The sequence below is a fragment of the Trachymyrmex septentrionalis genome, unplaced genomic scaffold, assembly GCF_001594115.1.
Source record: "Trachymyrmex septentrionalis isolate Tsep2-gDNA-1 unplaced genomic scaffold, Tsep1.0 scaffold40, whole genome shotgun sequence".
NCBI lineage: Eukaryota > Metazoa > Arthropoda > Insecta > Hymenoptera > Formicidae > Trachymyrmex > Trachymyrmex septentrionalis.
Genome location: NW_017305569.1, coordinates 2,579,852 through 2,598,807, shown reverse-complemented (window position 1 = coordinate 2,598,807; position 18,956 = coordinate 2,579,852). Strand labels below are relative to the sequence as shown.

At 40.5% G+C, this 18,956-nt stretch overlaps 1 protein-coding gene across 2 annotated transcripts in view; it reads left to right on the top strand.

Moving 5' to 3' along the window:
- The first annotated feature begins 6 nt into the window (after window positions 1-6).
- The window catches only part of LOC108751141 (homeotic protein distal-less), a 90,081-nt gene continuing 71,131 nt past the window's right edge, over window positions 7-18,956 (top strand). The window contains exons 1-2 of one of the 2 annotated variants that reach the window (XM_018491184.1): window positions 7-466; window positions 10,619-10,842. In XM_018491184.1, coding sequence (XP_018346686.1) covers window positions 52-466; window positions 10,619-10,842 — 639 coding nt within the window. In that variant the 5' untranslated portion in view covers window positions 7-51. The remainder of the gene's footprint in view (window positions 467-10,618; window positions 10,843-18,956) is intronic. The other variant, XM_018491183.1, reaches the window with a different exon arrangement.

Below are 18,956 nucleotides of genomic sequence, written 5' to 3'. Positions count from 1 at the left end.
GGCGGCGGCGGCGGTGGCGGTGCCGCCGGTACCGGAGGCGCCGGCTCCGACATGGAGCAGCATCTACATCATGCCGGCCTCGGCTCGGTGACGCCCGGTCCGCCCGGCGGTAACGGCGGCGACAGCACGACCTCCAGCACGCCGGTCTCCCAGAGCGGCAAGTCCGCCTTCATCGAGCTCCAGCACAACAACCTTTACAATCCGGCGAGTCTACGGAGCGGTTACCCGGGCGGACACAACGTACCTGGCGCGCATCAGTTTTCGCATCAGGTCGGCTCGCTGGCGGCGCATCAAGGCTCCGGGCCCGGCAGCGGGAATCAGCAGCACGCGGACGCGGGCTTTCCCAGTCCCAGATCGCTCGCCGGATATCCGTTCGCGCCCATGCACCAGCACAACGCCTACGGATATCACATTGGAACGTACCCCCAGTGCCCCTCGCCGCCCAAGGACGGTGAGTACCCCAACTGTATGTATTCGCAGCCTTTTTTATTCCTACTCTTAGATTACGTATATCTCTAGTTAACGTTAATCGGTGAAATCTCTCCGTTTCCCGCGACTTCTCGGAGAATCAGTGCCTCGTGCCAACGGTGGAGTATCGCGAGAAAATATATGATTATGCAATCTGGTGGCTCGTCAGTGTGAATATATCGGATGTTAGTGATGTTAGTTTGCGCGAAGTGATGCTAGTGCAAAGTGGAACGGAGATATTCATCGAAGGGCTCACGGTGAAAAGAGGCATCACGACGATATAACGTCGCGTTGCCAAATTGTTGTGATGTACTCGTATATTGAAATCTCGCGAAAAATGTTACATCGCTTTTCAGCAGAAAAGAGTCGCTTTGCGACTGTTGTAAAGTTCTTTCATGCAATTGATTTGTACTCTCTAAAACTCTTTTAGAGTAAACCTCAATCTGAATATAATCTCATTCTTAAAGATTGAAAATTGGATCACTCTTTCTCTGGCTCAATTTTTACTCTTCACAGTATGAGATTCCATTTCAGAGAGAATTTAGAGAGTATATATTACATTCGTGAAGAACCAAGGGCAACAATCAGTGGTTATACATTCAGCAGAGAAAGCAGCTTTGCAACTGTTGTAAAATTCTTCAATTGTGATTGTTTTATATATTTAAGTCCAGCGCGAGAGGAAGGGCAAGAGCAATCATACTAAAGAATTTTATAACAGTTGTAGAGCTGCTTTCTCTGTTGAATACAGCCAATTGTATTAAAGAATCTTACAACAGTTGTAAAGTTGCTTTTTCTACTGAAAACGCAGCCATTGTGTCGCGCTTGGTAGAAGTCAGTGCTTAGTTAGTGCGCGTTTTGCATCGATTGGATTATTCTTTTACACAGGGTTGGTCACATGCATAGAAATCACATAGAATTCTTGACTTTCAAGTATTACGTTAAACTGACGTAGTTTTGGAATACCAACTTAACAATTAACAAGCAGTGTCAGCAAATTAATAATAATTTACATTGCTAAATTGATCTCTCAACGAAATATTTAACACATATTTCCAAATCAGGATGAAGATATAAGAAAAAATTTTAATGTTATTGGAAGTCAGGGAAAATCATGAAATTTTGTCTGGAATTTAAAAAAATGAGGAATTTGTGACAATCCTGTTTTAGATCTGAAAGAACAGTCTTCTTATCTCCAGCGAAGAAAATTTGCAACAATTGCAAAATAAACATTCCGTTGAAGACGACCATTTGTAACTTAGTAATAAATAAACTGGCAATAACGAGTCAGAAATTCTAATGCCATATTTTGTGTCGAGAATATTAATGACTCGAAATAGAAAAGCTCTGAAAGTTAGCTCGAACATATCATCTTGAGCCCTACATTTTAGATAGTAAATAAATAAATAAATATAGAGATCTCTCTCGAAGTCGTCCATCGTAGGTGCGCTGATACGACGGACGACTTCGAGTTTCGAAGGCGAGTGTATCGTGCCAGCGCTGTAACATTTGTCAGAAATGATACGGTCATCTTGACGCGAAGCGGAATAAGACGGCGACAGACGTTTCCGGTGGGTCACCTTATTTCGCGTCGTAGCGAGCGCTTTATTACTATGACTTTTTTATACGGCCGTAGAACTTTATTGCCGGGTCGGCGAATGTCTTCATCACGCGCAAGTAAATTTCCGTGCAAAAATAAATGCGGTACATCTATATAAATGTGGTACGCGACGCAAAGCTGCACAATCGGATAGCTGTTGTTCCACTGTTGTAGAGAGGAAAAAAAAAAAAGGAAACAAGCAACGTTTACTGCGATTCGTTCATTCGATTCCTGTTTACGGTTCCTATTGTCAGACTTTTGAATCATTCGCACCCTTATCTTCCACGACGTGACTTTTTCTAAAAAGAAAATTTACAGTACGAAGCGTTATACATTTCTTTTCATATAGGTCATCTCCGGTCTCCATTGTGTGGAAGTGTAAGATCTTTAAAAAGAGACTTTAAAAAGAAAATTAAAAAAATGAGGCGTGCAAAAATCTAAAAGATACGCAAGGCACTCTAAAATAAATATGCTTATAGCTTTCTCTTTCCCTGTGTCTAAACGCATCCCAAGAATCTAGAGTAGCAGGTAGCAGCCGGCTATCGACGTTATACCTATTCTACGGCACACAATGCCACGAAACGTAATAAGATATATGGCTAGGATGACTTCCACTGAAAGACCATAAAAAGTCCCGCAAATCGCCTAACGAACGAGACAAAAAGGTTCGGGATCAAACGGGAGCAGTTGCGATCTTTTTCTTCGGGAACTCTTTTGCTCGTACGAGTTTTCTTTTCGATCACCTCGCTCCGTCTCTCGCGTTTTTACCTTCCTTCAGAATCGCATTAGCACGATGTAATCGCAACTTTTATTTTACGCGCGAAATCACGAGTCAGCTAATTACGATCATTATCGGATTCGCCCCAGGTTCGTCGTGGATCGCGGAATCGCTCAAGGCACTGTACGATGTTACGATAACTAACTTGAAAATGTCTTTTTAAACTTATCGTTGGATTTTGAAGAAGCTAGTTAGTTTTCGCTATCTTAGGATACTAATTCAGATTTATACGCATGATAAATAAAGAAAATATAGCAAAGAGGTCGTATTATGATAAACAATAAATGCATATTTAACTTAAATTCTTTCCACTGATGAGGTTGTCTTGTTATCTCATGGAAATTTCTATTTTATTTATCTGTTTGAATATATCTAGCGCCTCTCTCTCTCTCTCTCTCTCTCATAATCTAAACATAATACGACTATATGCACATCCGCATCGCGAAATCGCGTGATCGAGATAACTTGTTCCACCGAAGGAAGTCCGCATGCTACGAGGCTCCATGCAGCGACATTCGCGCTGATTTCTTGGTCGATCGGCACATTTTCAAATATACATAGTACGGAGTGCTGACTGGAAATATTCTAAAGTCGTGGCAACATTCGGCGGATAATTTATCGCGGCCAACATGCGCGCGCGCGATGTGTGGAGCATCACGGGGAAACCCCTTGCGCGCTTAAGCAAACGTTCGGGCAGGGTAACGTACAATATATAACCGAACGAATAGCGGCGAACAGTTCGCTACCCTCCCATCCGCGGCCCATGAATTCGTAACGACTGCCGCCGGTGTCCACCATTGCGGCATGTGGCAATCTCACGGGGAAGTCCGGCGTTTCTGCGTATAATCCACTATAGCGGGATAGAGACGACCCTCGCTTCGGCGCGCGGGCAATTTTCGTGGCGTCTTTCTTGAAAATTACCGGTGATCTTCCGACGAAAGCCGCGAAAGGGTTTCCGCGGGGTGCGGGAGGCGAACTTTTCCGCCAACGGGAGGAATCAGCGTGCCATCGGGCGCGGTGCAATTTTTGTTTTGCAGCTGGCGAGCGAGCGAGGAAAGCGATCGGTCGGCGCCGGCCGATCAGGCCGTCAGGGGGTTGAATTCTCACGCACGGAGGGTTGCGACGCGCGGAAACTTGCATTTAAATTGCCGGTAATTCCCCTCCCACCCCCTCTGCCCCTCACGACGTACGCACAGTAGCAAAATGCATATCCTCGATCTCCTTCGCGAGCTGCATGTCGTAAAAACCCTTCCCTATCGAAGGGTTCACGTAACCTTTGGTATTCTCGCGGAAAAGTTTTCTCGGAGTTTTCTGGCAGACAGTTACGTTATCGTCGCGATATATCTCAGAAATATGTCTGAAATACTCATGGCAATTTTTACTAAGGTATCGTGCAGAGGCAAGTGTACGCTAGATACTCTAGATACTCTCTCTAATCAGAATCTGGACACGAGTCCGTTTTGTGTGCGGGATCGCTAATTTTTAGACCACGCGAGAGAACATACATTTACGTACATTTACTATCTTTTTCTCTTCCTGTTCTACTTTTGTCTTATCTTTTTCTTCCTCTCTTTCTCGAATTTATTTAAAAGCGAATTTTATCACTACATTGTTTAATAATAGTATTGCTCGATGATTTCTTATCTACTCCAAATTTTTATTTTGATTATGATATACCGGTTATTATGATTTATCTCTTAGTTAGCAGGAGAGGTCCTTAATTAGTTTTTTATTTCTTGAATATCTGAATTTGCGTCTTTTTGAGAGACTCTCATATTTGTTTGTTGTGTATTGCTTCTCTAAGCTTATTATTTTAAACATATTAACAATACTTAACATACTTAATATACTTTTTGTGGTTATAGTTTTTCAGTTCTTCTAATGTATTATTTTATATATTTATTATAGCGTATTAATGGCAAGCATTGAAGGGATTGTGTCCCAGAGCGCCAAAATAAACGATTCAATCAACCAATCTCTCTCTTTCTTTCATACTTTCATGGGAATTGCTAAAACATGATGGACCAATCAAAAGTGATTGTTTTGTGTCTTGACTCTGATTAGAGACAAGGTCTTTAATTTAAACAAACGAATGAGTGATGTAAAAGTCGATATTATAAAGATTACGGCACTTAGCTCACGTCGTAGTTAGTTGAACGAAAATATGAAGTTACAATAATGATCTGTCTAATTGCTAACGAGCACGTCATATGTTTGTACATTTCGTTCAGAACGATTCCGTCATTTATCTTGGCGTTTTAACACGAGGCGCATAGCTAATTTGTGATTATTTCAGAACGATTTTGATTATGCGATTAAACTAACAGTGACACGGTAATTGCAAGATATGTGTACAATACATGTTGCGATATTGTAATAAATTTGCATTTTTTATGCTCAATTGATTTAGAATGACGCTCATTCTCAAAATCATAATTTAACTGTATTTATATAATTGAATTGAAAAATAATTATGTGAATATATTATAAAACTTGTTGAAAGTAGTTTTTAATAACATTACTTTAGCACCGTTAAATAATAATTTATAAGAGGAAAAAATTAATAAAACGTTTTATTTTTAAACACCAATAGATACTATTTATATTTCTCGCGGTAACAAACAAATAAGGCGGACAATATATAACCTCAAGATACTCAAAGAGTTCAATGAACTGCCACACATTGCGCAAGTGTTTAGCTAATAAAATATTATCATTATACCTTTCACGCGCGCGCGGTGAATAAACTGTAGTAGAGAATGCACTTCATAAAAGTGATTTATAACAAAATCGTCCGCACTTACTCGACGCTCGCGAGATCGATCTCTTGATCGTTGCATCGTCACGCATGAAATAAGCTTACATAAAATCCACGAGTGGATACATTAATAAGTGAACGGTGTCGGTTGAGGAATTATTAGAAATGTCGAAAATTTTTCATCACGCACACGTGCTTTCGATACAAGCCTAACGCTCTTCAGGTATTTCGCTTGCTCACAATCAACGCGCGTAAATTCGCGATTGTAACGTCGGCGCAATTACAAACGTTTATTTCCACGCGAGTCGGCTTGTGGATGATAAAGTCGTGCTTCGGCGGCGGCGACGTCGCGATTATCGGCGGTTGTTCGCGGACGTTAAATGCTTTCAGACAACAGTTCGACCAGCGCTAACGAAGTTGTCCGGGATTATACGAGCATCAGGTGAGGAACTGCGAGAACGTAAAGGAAGGGTTGTCCACGCATACGTCACTCGTCGAGATCCACGGCGAGTACATCCTCGGCGCCTTTGCGCACCTTCGACCAATCTTATCGTCGCGTCGCGACAAATGAACCCGGCCATTAACCGACTTGTCCGCGCGTTCGCGTCACGCCCGTTGTCCCTCTTCCCCGCGAACGAAGCTGGAACGTGGCTGAAGTTGGAATCCAATTAGCGGGCGGGGGTTCTTGACTCTTCGTACGTATCAGACGGAGGCCCCACGGTATCTCGCATCAGTCACCTGACGTCCGACCGCCGCACCGCCCGACTTAATCCGGAACGGTCGAAAGACAATGCGTGCTCCGGCCCCGAGTGATGGATTAGGTATTAAATGGTTGTTTTCACAAGGATTTAGGTGGATATACTGACCTGAAGAGCACGCCGACCCCGGCCTTTTTCAAAAACTTTGATCCACGCTTAGTTGAATTGCTCGAACGGAAATATCATACTTTTTTAGAAGTACTCTCCTAAAAATATTTTTGTGGCTATGTATTTGTGATTTCCAGAGTCAAATTTGTAAAGTAATAAAATGAAATTTTAAGTAATAATGACGAATGTCAAGAACGGGACAAATTTAATAGAAATTTAATAGGAACGTTTATTCAGAAATTTAAACAAGATAAATCGTATAAATTAATCCTAGAGATGTACTCGAGTAATGTTATTGTCAAAATATAAAACATGTAATAGGCAAGCTTATCAAAATATTAGTAATTTAAAACATACGTATTTTTGCTTTTGAATTTAATTATTAAAAGATTTTTGATTAAAAGAAAAAAAAAATGAAATTCGTGTTGGCAAATTATTTAGAAATTACGAGTTATGCATGATATCTAACTCAGAAAATCTTTCAAATAGCTACGAATCTCTTAATAGCAGCCTTCGGCCAAAGGAGTGGAACGTTTGCGTTTCTCAGTTACAGTTGAAATACAAAAAAATAAAATCAGAGGAAGCTTTTTCATCGTCTCTTGCGCGCAATGTGGTAGCGATGTGGAAATACAAGATGTCGGTTCAGCGACAATGTTAGACAGGCTGCGTTAAGTCCAGCCTAGGGCAGAGACGGACACCTTGTAATTTCGAGTTCTTTGGATTGAGAGCCGCGCGCCTACCGTGTGATTATCAACGTCGCATTAATCGGTCGGTAGGCTTATTATCATACGTTCGGTTGGGTTTGATTACGCGACTCTAAAAAGAACCTTCAGCGATGCGAGGCGGAATATACGCGCGTGCACCGCCGCAAAGTGCTACTTTGCAGCAGTTTCTGCCGCTACCGCGCACTTTGCGTACGCCTCGGTGTTAAAAACTATAACCCTAGCCTTTCTAGTTTATCCCCTTGTAACGTGAGCTCTCGCGGAACGGCGCGAGAGAAAAAAAAAACGCATCCATAAAATAGTACCTTTGATTTTTCACGCGCTAAGTTACATCTCGCCCGCGTTTGACATCGCGTCGCCTCAATCGACTGTAATTAATAATGGCAGCTCGTAATCGTGGCTAAAACGTCTCTTTAAAATTTATTGCGCACTATATTATGCGTCTATGCACTGCACGACAGTTAATTTGTACCGTGATAGAAGTGAGGTTGAGACCAATTGAGAAAGATTTTCCATTTGTAAAGAATACAATAGTATATACAATAGTATATGTATATATATATATATATAGAGAGAGAGAGAGAGAGAGAGAGAGAGAGACAGAATACATACACATTATTCCTTTGAATTTTCATCGTCTTCCTTAATCATTTTAAAATCAATTCTAACTATAGTTATATTATTTTAATGTTGGATTGGAACAAAAGTTTGAAGTGCTATAAATTTCAAAATTCAAGCAACTGTAGGTAATTTAAAAACGAATCAAATTAAAAAATTTAAAAAAGGTTTTTAAAGTTTAAAATCTTTATTTTTGAAAGCTCGCTATGTCTTTTGAATGAGTATAATTTTACATATAAAAAATTTGAGTTGGACAAAATGAGAAATTTTCTTCTCACTTTGTGAGCTTGTCACGTGCCTAAAAAAAACTTACGAAAATTTTCGACTTTCTAACGTAAAAGCTTAAATTTTTTCCTACATAAAACCTTGTTTCTAAAAATGTTTCTATAAGAATTTTTTAATATATTTGAGTGTTAATTTAGCATGCGATTGTATTATTATAAGATTTTTGTTAAATTAATATTCAACATTTCTTAGTCAAGTCTTATCAAATGACGTAATTTTTATGAATAAGTGAATAAATAACGTATTTATGAGTAAGTAAAAATAAAGTGTTTTAAAACGTAAATTCTACGATAAATGAATAAAATGTGGGTAAATTTAACATATCATCCATGTTAATTTTACTGAAAAAAAAATGCTTCCACGGCTTGTCTACAAACTGTGTCGATATTATCTCTTTTGTATTAATTCTCTTACGTAATATTTATATAATCTTCTAACATATTCATCTTGTGTTAAATTAACCCTTGTGTTAAATTAAAATTTGAGTTGGACCTGCGATTTATGTTAAATTCGATTTTCCAACAAGTATTACACGTATAGTTGTCTTATTGAAGAGATTTTAATTTACTCCTGTTGATAAAAAACGAAAAATAAACGTCACGTTTAATACACTAATTTAATATAATCTAATATTCTTTTCCATATCCTCAAAGAGTTGAAGCATAACGTCAAAGAGTTGGGGGCGGCTACACGGATATTAAATATCGCACACACGCCCAGTATCGCTTCGAAATTGCACGGGGAAGATAAACACGAGCGCAAACACGCGATTGCATCGCCGTGGCGCGATGTAACTTGGTGGAAAGTTTATGGGGGATCATTATTGTCTCTTTTACGCGCGATCAGAGCCTCCCTGTTGACTCTTCATTGATCCACGGCTTGTCGATCCTCCGTTACCGATTTGACGTACATGTATAAATCACATCGGAAGAATATCATATACGTGACAATTTGTCGTAAAGCACGCTAATTGTGATCGTGTTAATTTTCGCAGAGATGAGGACGGAGATTTTCGGCTTGTATTATGTCGCATCATTAATCCGAAGTCTCGGCATCGATATCTTTGTTTATTTTTAGCGCCTTCCCTCTCTCACTCGCGGCCAACAAAACGTGCCTAACGTTGTAGCGCTAGAAGTGTCCATGGCTCTCCTCTCTCTCCCGGGAAGGCCGCCCGCGTCTCCCCGATGAAAACACGCAACGTAATCGCGATATAAAAATAATGAAACAGATTCCGCGCGAGATAGGCGGCGCGGGCGCTGGCACGATGCGCACCTCTATCGAGCTCTACGCTACTTCATTGCATCGCTTTAAGATTGATATATGGCTCCGTAATTAATTACCGTGCTGTTAACGCAGTGTAGGGCTTTCTTCCTCTCTCTCTCTCTCTCTCTCTCTCTCTCTCTCTCTCTCTCTCTCACTCTCTTTTGACATAACAAGAGCACGCATTCTCTACTGTTGTGCTAATTATCGCAATACGTATGTGAATTGAATAATGCATTTATTTTATCAGATAATTACGCGCGGCTTGTCGAATAAAATATTCCTACTGTGTTATTGTTTTTCTCTCTTTGTTTTTTTTTTTTGAAAAAAAAAACGCGTCATTTCCGTTAATTTCGATTCGATAATTAAGACTCCTCGAATGCTTCGGCGGCCTTTACATTTTACGTGATCTCCGGGAATCGTCCGGGCAGAAAAATGACTTCACTAATCGTATAATACGATGATTTATCGCAAAAAAAAAAAATTAAAGAAATATTTTTACGGACGAACTAATGAAGTGTTTAAATGTTTTCTTCTTTCCTACACTTGAACGAGGTTTTTCTAATATAAATTTAATTTTAAAATATAATTAAAATGATTAATTGTCCAACACTGTATTAAATAATTTTTCAATTAGTACTACAAAATCTCGACTGTGCAGAAAAAACGATTTCGTTGAAATATCTAAAAACTTAGCCAGACACTGAACTGTAAATAATTTTATCAGACTATCAAAATAATTATGTAGGAAACACTTAAACATTATGAACAAAAAAATCTTGATATTTCAGCAACTATCGTTCTGCATAATTATTTTAATAGATTGTAACAAAGTTATCTTTTCTGATCTGTATCTAATTAAAATTTTTAGATGCTTTCGAACCGTTCTTTTCACTTTATTATAACTATCTATAATATATCAAATTTTCTTCAAGAAAAGAAATATATTTCTTTTTAATAAATACTCCTTTTTAATATAAATATATATTATAAATTACAAATTTTAATATTATAATTTATAAATACTTATATCATCCCAGTATCTTTCTTTACTGTTTCGCATTACACGATAGACATCTCATCTTGAAGTATTCGCGATCGCTTTATTAATGTAAAAAAAAAAGAAAAAAAAAAGAAAAATCAATAACCGTGTCATGTACGTTATCGAAATTACGGATCAGGTTTTAGTTTAATTTTATTTTTAGTTCGTACGCGAGTAGTAACGAGGATTCTGAAAGTTGATGTTAGGGTGGTGCATGTTCGCAGACCTCTCGCCATTGGGTGATAAAAGCGGAAGCCTCGTCGACGAGCTCGGCGGTGGTGGCGGCGGTTCCCTCAGGAACGGCAAGGGCAAGAAGATGAGGAAACCGCGGACGATTTACAGCAGCCTGCAATTGCAACAGCTCAACAGGCGGTTTCAGAGAACGCAGTACCTCGCGCTACCGGAAAGAGCGGAGCTCGCGGCTAGCCTCGGACTCACGCAAACGCAGGCAAGTTCTATCGACATTATAAGACAAGCAGACTAGAGCGCAAGCTTCCCACGACATAGTCGTGCAACGATAAGTACCTCTTATCTCGCGCTACTCGTGACAGGTTGGCGTAAACAAATTGCGATAAACGTAAACACAAAATATAATATCTCGCCAAAGCGAACGTACATATATCGAATTTTTAGATTTTGCAAACTTCAATTATCTAATCGCGCTAGACGTTTATTTATTTTAATATATATGGATTAAAGAGAAAAATTATTAAGAATTACTGGAAAAGTAATTTCCTATTGAATTTTATATTTTACTTTTATACGTACATAAATAATACTTAAATTTATAAGATATTAGAAGAAAAGTCCATTCGAGTATTGCGATATACATACATGTATATTCAGCGAAAACACCGTTATATTAATATAACCTCACGATATAGAAAACTGTCTCTCCATATACATATTTTATCTGGAACTTATTTGAGTTGTAGCTGGAACAATATCGTGTTGACAAATACATTTGCACCGAATGATAAAATATCTGAGATATATATATATATTTCCGCGGGCAAAACAGGTTTTTCATTCCGATATGGATTATCAGGAAGTACCGTCGGAAAAGAACCTCTCGAAATCGCGTAAACGAGTGAATTCCGTGCGAATAACAATCGTATCGTACACGACGTTTATCTTGCAAATGATGAGAGACTTTCGCGTCGTGAATTAGAATTTTGCATTTTATCGAAACGGCCTGACAATCTTTATTTATTTATTTATTTTTTTTTTTCTTTCTTTACGATGGATGGATCCAGTTGCGTGGTCGGTCCGCGGTAACGAGAGCTCGATAAACGGCATCTGTCAGCATTATCGACACAAATGACTTTACTAAATCACCGATTCGCCACGCCCTGGACATCGGGGATAGGGTTGCCGTCAGTGTCCAGTGTACCCAGGGAAGGGGAGAGAGAACAAGAAGAGACCAAGTTTCCGGGCTAACGAGGTGCCCATAAATTTTCTCCCGGTGATCGTGCGAGTTTTGCGCGAGCTTTCCACGCGGGCGGGGCTTTATGCGCTCGTCGGCGAAAGATTTTTCGCCAATTATCTGTCGCGCGGTTTCCAATTAACGATTTATTAGCGAAGCTCGAGCTACATAATTGGAGAGAAGTTAATTGGCCACGAACTTGTCCGTTATAGATTTCTCGGGTAGATGACGGTTTATCGACGAGCCGAAGTCCGCGGTTAAAAAAAATTAGAACAATTTCGGCGGACAATTCGAATTCATTCGGATTAACAATCGCAGTATCGTGTTTATTAAGCACATCGAGCGCACCGTCGTAAAATTACTTTCTTTCTGTATTACTATTGATTTGTGTGTGCGGTCTGACGAGATTACACGTTCCTTCGGGCAAAATTATGCGTTTCATTGACTGATGCGAGACGAGATGGAGCAATTTTCGCGGTTGCTCTTTGTGCGTTCCTCACCCCTCGAAGAAGTGTGTGCACAATCGTCGCGGCGCAGCGCGTAACTGCGTATCGCGTAATCATGGGATAACTGGCTGTCGTAGCTGGTTGATGTCGTTGCAGGGGGTCCCGGACCGGATAATTTCATTAGACGGAGCACCGCGGGAGTTATTCTCCCCCCGTGAGCGAGTGAATCGAGCGCGACGCAACCTGATGAGCAGTCGGCGTCTGGTTGTTTACTAAACACGTCGTTCGAAATCAGTAGTAGCCGCGCGGTCGAGAGAGAGAGAGAGAGAGAGAGAGAGAGAGAGAGAGAGGAAAAAAATTACGAAATCTCGGCAGATTATCTATTACATCTTCTATACACCGAAATGTAATCTGTTGTTTAATTTCCGTATAGCGTAGAATTGATTGGACGCAACAAACCGGTACAATAAAAAATTCGGCAAACAGTCAACCTTCCTATATCTACGATTAAGTGTGTTGGAACGAAAAATGAAGTTTTGCATTTTTCTTTTCGGATGAGTAGAAAAATCTACGGTGAAACAATTGAATTTCACGTCGGGCACCACCACGTAAATTTTCTTTATTTTGAAATACGGGGGAAGGATGACTTCTACCTTTTGTTCAAAAACACACTCAGGCATCTCCGCGGCTGCATGTAACGAAGAATCTTCCGCCGCGCGCGATCGGTGGAGGCTCCTCAGCAGGCACCGTGCATAATCCGTAATCGTCCAATCAAGGCGTTCGACCAAGCGCCTCTGCCTCTGCACTCTTGGCCCTGCTACCGTCGCGCACTGGCTTTCTTGTCATCGCCACCAACATGGCGCCTTAGCCTTCAGTCTCTTCCATCTTCTCCTCTTTCCTCGTCCCCTCTCTTCCTTATGCCATGACAGCCTTGTCGTCCTCCCGGCGATCTCCCCTCGCACATTTCCCCACCGGCTCTCCCCATTCTCCTCCTCCTCCTCCTTCTCCTCCTCCTCCTCCTCTTTTCCTTTAACCTCGGATGAATAAGAGAGAAAGAGTAGCAGGAAAAAAGGGAACGGGAAGGGGAGGGCGGGAGGAGCGGTGAGGATCCGAGGTGAGGCCGCGCATCTCTTTTTCTCCGGGGCCTCAATTTGAGGACGTGGTAGCGTTCGTGCCGCCGGTATACACACGTGATACGCGACGGGGGTCCGAGGGGGTGAGGAGGGGAGAGGGGAGGGGGGGGGAATCAGAGGGAAAGGGGAAGGTAGCAGGGAGTACTTGTACACGCGAAGTACATGGGCACACGCTCTCGCTCGCTTCTGCGGATGTGTGTACGTAGGGAACGTGGGCAACACCAACACGCCTGTCTGCGTTCTTGCCACGTACCTTGGGCGTGGTGCTTCCTTTTTCTTCCTCCTCGCCGCGACTAACGTGCCCGATCTCTCCTCATTGGCCCCGGGAATGCGAACACGTCGAAGCGAGATTCGAAAGTCGCGGGAGGGAAGCGCGAGTACACCGAGTGAATTCGAAATTTCTCCGTGCTCCTGGTCCGCGTCACGGGGAGGATGCGACGTTAACGTCCTCGTAGAAAGGGAGACTTTTTTTACTATTTCGTTCGAAAATAGACGACTCGATTTAGAAAATAAAGACTCGCGTGGCATCACGAAGTAGATGAAAAAATATTCACTTGGTACTGTATATGTATATAATCGATCGTAATGCTGAATTTATTTGTTTTATATAAAATTCTCATGGGAAAAGTAAATCTTACGTTATTTATATAAGAATCATTACATTTGTAGATACAATTTTGTATTTAAAGAGCATGTTTTGTCAAATTATTAAGTCGCGCACAGTTTTGCTATGAAACTAGAAGCAGCTCATAGGTAGAAGTCGTGGAGAAAATAACATAAATATGAAATACGAGTGCGAATTAAAAAAGTGAAGACGTCTCGCGTTCAAATTCTGTCATTGAATTACCGAATGAGAATAAATTACGCATCGGAAAACCGACGCCGCGAAACGCGTTCAAGGTCCTCGGGGATTCAACCACCGCACGCGCGTCACGTAGTTGCGCACGCGATACAACTTCGCGGAAAAGCATCGCACACATCATCGAAAACGCTACTCGCACAGTAGATGTACGCACGGGTAATTATTATTCATGCATGAATGCATTCGCGAACATAAGTAACGTACACCGCGCGCGCGCGCGCGCGTTCATTATCGTTCATCGTTGTCTCAGTATTGAGATTCTCTCGTAAGAATTTACGGGAATGACAAAAAAATATTAATAAATTAGTACAGCACGGAAGAGGTATGCAAAATCGTAAGAATCTGCAAACTAGATTTCCAGACCAATTCACGAGTCAGATTTACTATGAATTAATTTAAATCTTGTATTTTTTACAATGTACATCATTGATATCTTACAAATGTACACGATTACAAGTGTCATTTGCCGAAGAAAGAAATATTTGAATATCGAATATTTGTGTCCTTATATGTCATCTGATTATAGAACAATTTTACAATTTAAAGATATTGTATACGTATATTAAAAATCTTTTAAGAATATTATACCGAAGAAAAAGGATTTTATATTAACGGCGTTATTTTAATTGAAAATAATTTCGTTAATTCACGTAACTATTAATGATACTACAAATATTGTACATCATGCTCTCCAATAAAATTTTATTCAATCAATTTAAATGATTACATAGGTGATATATAAATTCACATTAAATTATTTGCAGTTCTAAGACATTTCGTGTTTAATAACGTTCTATTTGTTTCATTAATATTGTTATTGTGCGATAGAAAATTATTCAATTGTGTCGATAAGATTATTTTGTCAATGAAAATAATGCTGTTGACGTAACATTTTTTTCGGTGTACAAGTATGAACTCTTATAAATTCGGTCTTTAGTTGTCGCAATCCGAAATCGAGTGCAAAATTACTTTATGTCAACCGATTTCCAATCCTTCATGTAGGTAAAAGATTGCTAAACACGCTGCAGCGCGCAAACCACGTGCATATGCGAGATGCATGAAATGACGTTGGGTTCGGAGAACCTTGATCGTATCCGTTTCAGGAGAGCGAAAGAGAGAAGCGGATTAGCCCAGATCACGTTCTTAAGATCCTATATTATATCCACTCTCTTGACCACAGTCCTCCAGTGTATCTTTCTCTCTCCCAACTATAAAATCACACTACGCGGTTTTTCTCCCTTTTTCCGGCTACCGCCGTGACACCGACTTGCGAAATGCGTCCTCGTCTTCGTGGCAGACGTCGATCCGCGGATAACCGGGCGTGTATGTCTCCGTTCTGTATGTATATCTCCACCTTTCCCTCGTCCGCCTTTCCCGCGCATTTATCAGCGTCCATTTATCTGCCTATCACTACGGTCGCCGTATGTTATACACATATAACACAAACACACGCACACACACACACACACACCGGCAGTCCGTAAGCCTTTCGTTCCGTTATCAGACCAGATGTGTTAGATAGCGGACATAGTTTCTCGCCGGGGAACAATGAATCGGATAATTAATCATGGGTATGGTGTATCGGATCACCGGGGTCACCGCCGGCCCAGCAATAAATCGTTGAATTTATGAAAGTGTTATTTATTGAATAAATGTGGCGGATATACGAGATGCTCGAGCGATTTATTATGTAATACGTGAGAGAGACGATGCTGATCTGTATCTCGACACATTTTAGATTTCGTTCTTTTCCCTGATTTTTCTCCACCAACCTAAATATGGATTAAGAATTGATTATTAGAATTTATTAAGCTAATTGTGCGCTTATGTGTGTAATTCGATTTGACGGGCGTAATGTAACTTACATTTCCAAAATTAACATCAAATGTACTATACTACTGTACTTTTTTCATTATAATTGTACAAAATGAAAATATGTAGATTGATGCTTTATAATTGAAATTACGTAAATTTGAATAATTTTTAAATAAATTTATAAGTATAAAAGAAATTAAAAATGGGCTGAGCTTCGCTGAGAGTGAAGAAAACGTAATTATTTAGAATGGATAAAGTTTATAAAATTTATCGACGATCTATTCTACAACGACTCTTTCGCGCTTATTGTTACAGCAAAAACGAAAGGTGGTAAAATCAATTTCTGGTCAAAGAATAATGTGAACAAGATAATTTGATGATTCCGTTTCGATGTAAACCATTGAACGAAAACTTAGTTTCGTTGCTGAAATAATCGTCGCATTGTTGAAAAATTGAAACGTGCTCGCACACTGGGCGATTTCGCGGGGGTTGCAAACTCACGCGTATGTATAGCTATAAGTTAATTAATCTCCTAATTAATTAACCGTTTTAATAAGGAAAGTGTCGACAGCTCGCATATAACATATGTGAAATCGTTCGAGACGCCTGGGAATTCAGGTTCGTCGGGAAAAATCGATAAAAGCAGAGAACAACTTCGTTATTTAATGACTTTTCGGAACTTGGAGAAATCCGCGCGCGATGAAACATAACGTACTTCATATCATCGTGTAAACTTTTTAATCGAGATTTACGAAGTTCGGCGAAAGGTCTAGCTGCGTGCTTGACGCGACGTGAAGTCCGCGTGAAAACCTGCTGCTTTCGGTGGGGTTAATTAAAATACTTTTCTGTTTCTGCGCGCCCTTCTCCGTATCTGCAAAGTACTTAGAAGGGAATGAAATGAGTGTATATATATATACGCGTTACAAATAGTGACAAGTGTAAATAAATAGAGAATCTATCGTTTATTAAGTTTCCTAATTTCATAGACTAAAATCAATTTTTCCAATTTGATAGACTAATTTTGCAAACCAATTTTCTAATTTCACAGACTGAAGAAATACAATCTTTCAATACTACAGAATTATCACTCCACTCGTTAGATCTCGTTAGATCTCTAGAGTACACCTATGCATGGCGGGAGAGAAAGTACGCTCTAGTTTCGTGATATCTTTTACATTTATTTTTAGATTTGTCAGTTGCTTGCTTTTTACATGTGTATTCCGTTTAGCTGCACTTATTCCAACTTATTATTCTAGGCCTTGGCCCAGAATAATAAATTTATTTTTGTATTTGTACGTATAATTTTTCTCTCTTCCCCCCCCTCTCTCTCTCTCTCTTTTGTTCACCCTTTCGATCTTCTCGTACTCTAGCCGACTAACCAGCATTGATCCCGCTTATCGCGATATTATCTCATCGGTCGGCTCGTGCGTGTCAAGATAGGGATGTGTCCATCGCGCGCGATCAACTTTAGCCGTGCGTCGCGCACGCACATTTGCACTCGCGCTTACACGCGGGCCCATGTCAGACCACCACCCCCCCCCCCGCGCCATTATCGATATGTACAATAAAACTAATACAAGTTCGACCGACGTATCGCTTGTATCCGTCGATCGCCGTCCACCGGCTACAAATAGGAAAGTTTCGCGGTGCACGCGATCCTCGATGCGATACAACTTATTATTCCGACGACTCGCGTGTACGCGCGTTCGCGCATTTACGTGTACGTCACGATTTTAACGGATTTCTTCGCGAGTTCTTCATGCGTGTGTGTGTGTATGTGTGTATGCGTGTCTTTCGCGTGCGACGCCAAACGGACTTGCACTTACATGTACTTTTGCAAACGTAGATAATTTTTATAGATATATGATAGAAAAAAAAAAAAAAGTTGAGTTTCCTAGGCGATTTTCTGCCTCGCGGTTTAAGATCGCTGACGGTTTCGCCGATAGCAACCGGTCGAACTTTCCCCCATATCCGATGAAGCTTGTAACACGATTGACGTTTCCGTTGTTTAATAGAAACGTCGCAGTTAGTATATCGAGTCCCACCACTTATCGTCGTGTACTTTCTTCTGTCATTAGCCGTGCATCCGACAAAACGTACGGTTGTTATTCTTGAAATTATCAAGAAATCATACCACGTCACGCGCGGTAAAAATCTCGCTTTAATTTTCCCACGTAAATTTCATACAAAGCTCGCCGGATTCCAATTTTCATAAATCCATTTGATTATACATACGAAAACTAAGAAAAAAATCCATCAAAGTCCATCGAATTCTAATTTACATTGATGATAAAAAACTGTTTATCGGCCTGTTTGGTTGACCTGTTTTCTCGGAAAGCGCGCATTAATTTCTTTCGCGCGGTGGCGTACTAGGAAACTTCCCTTTCAAAGTAACATTTCAACCCGGGACAACGATTTATCCGCTACCGTGCTGCGATTTTTTTTTTCCACGCTTTCGCATTACTCATACGCGATCTATAGGGAAAATGTGTAGCTATATTTTTAAGATCGATATCAGTAATCCGGTATCGCGAGTTTTTCTGCCAAAGTTTCGTACGAATTCCCCCGGCGCGTTTCACGACGTGTCATTCACACGTGACGCAAACGCAACGCGCGATATCAGGTTGATTTCTTATACGATAATAATTAAATAGCGTCAAATGCGGCGTGAACAGCAAGAATCCGCTAAAGCCGTATCGAATCGCGATTACATCAACGGCAACACGTGCGTCGCAAAGAAATTATCCTTGGATTACGTCCAGTAATTTACATTAAGTGCGGAACTGTAGGCATACCTTCGCCCGCCCGGCAGCAAGTTTTTGTAACTTTTTGTTACTTTCTACCATTCTCGTAGTACCTTCCCGCGCGAAGACGATGCGA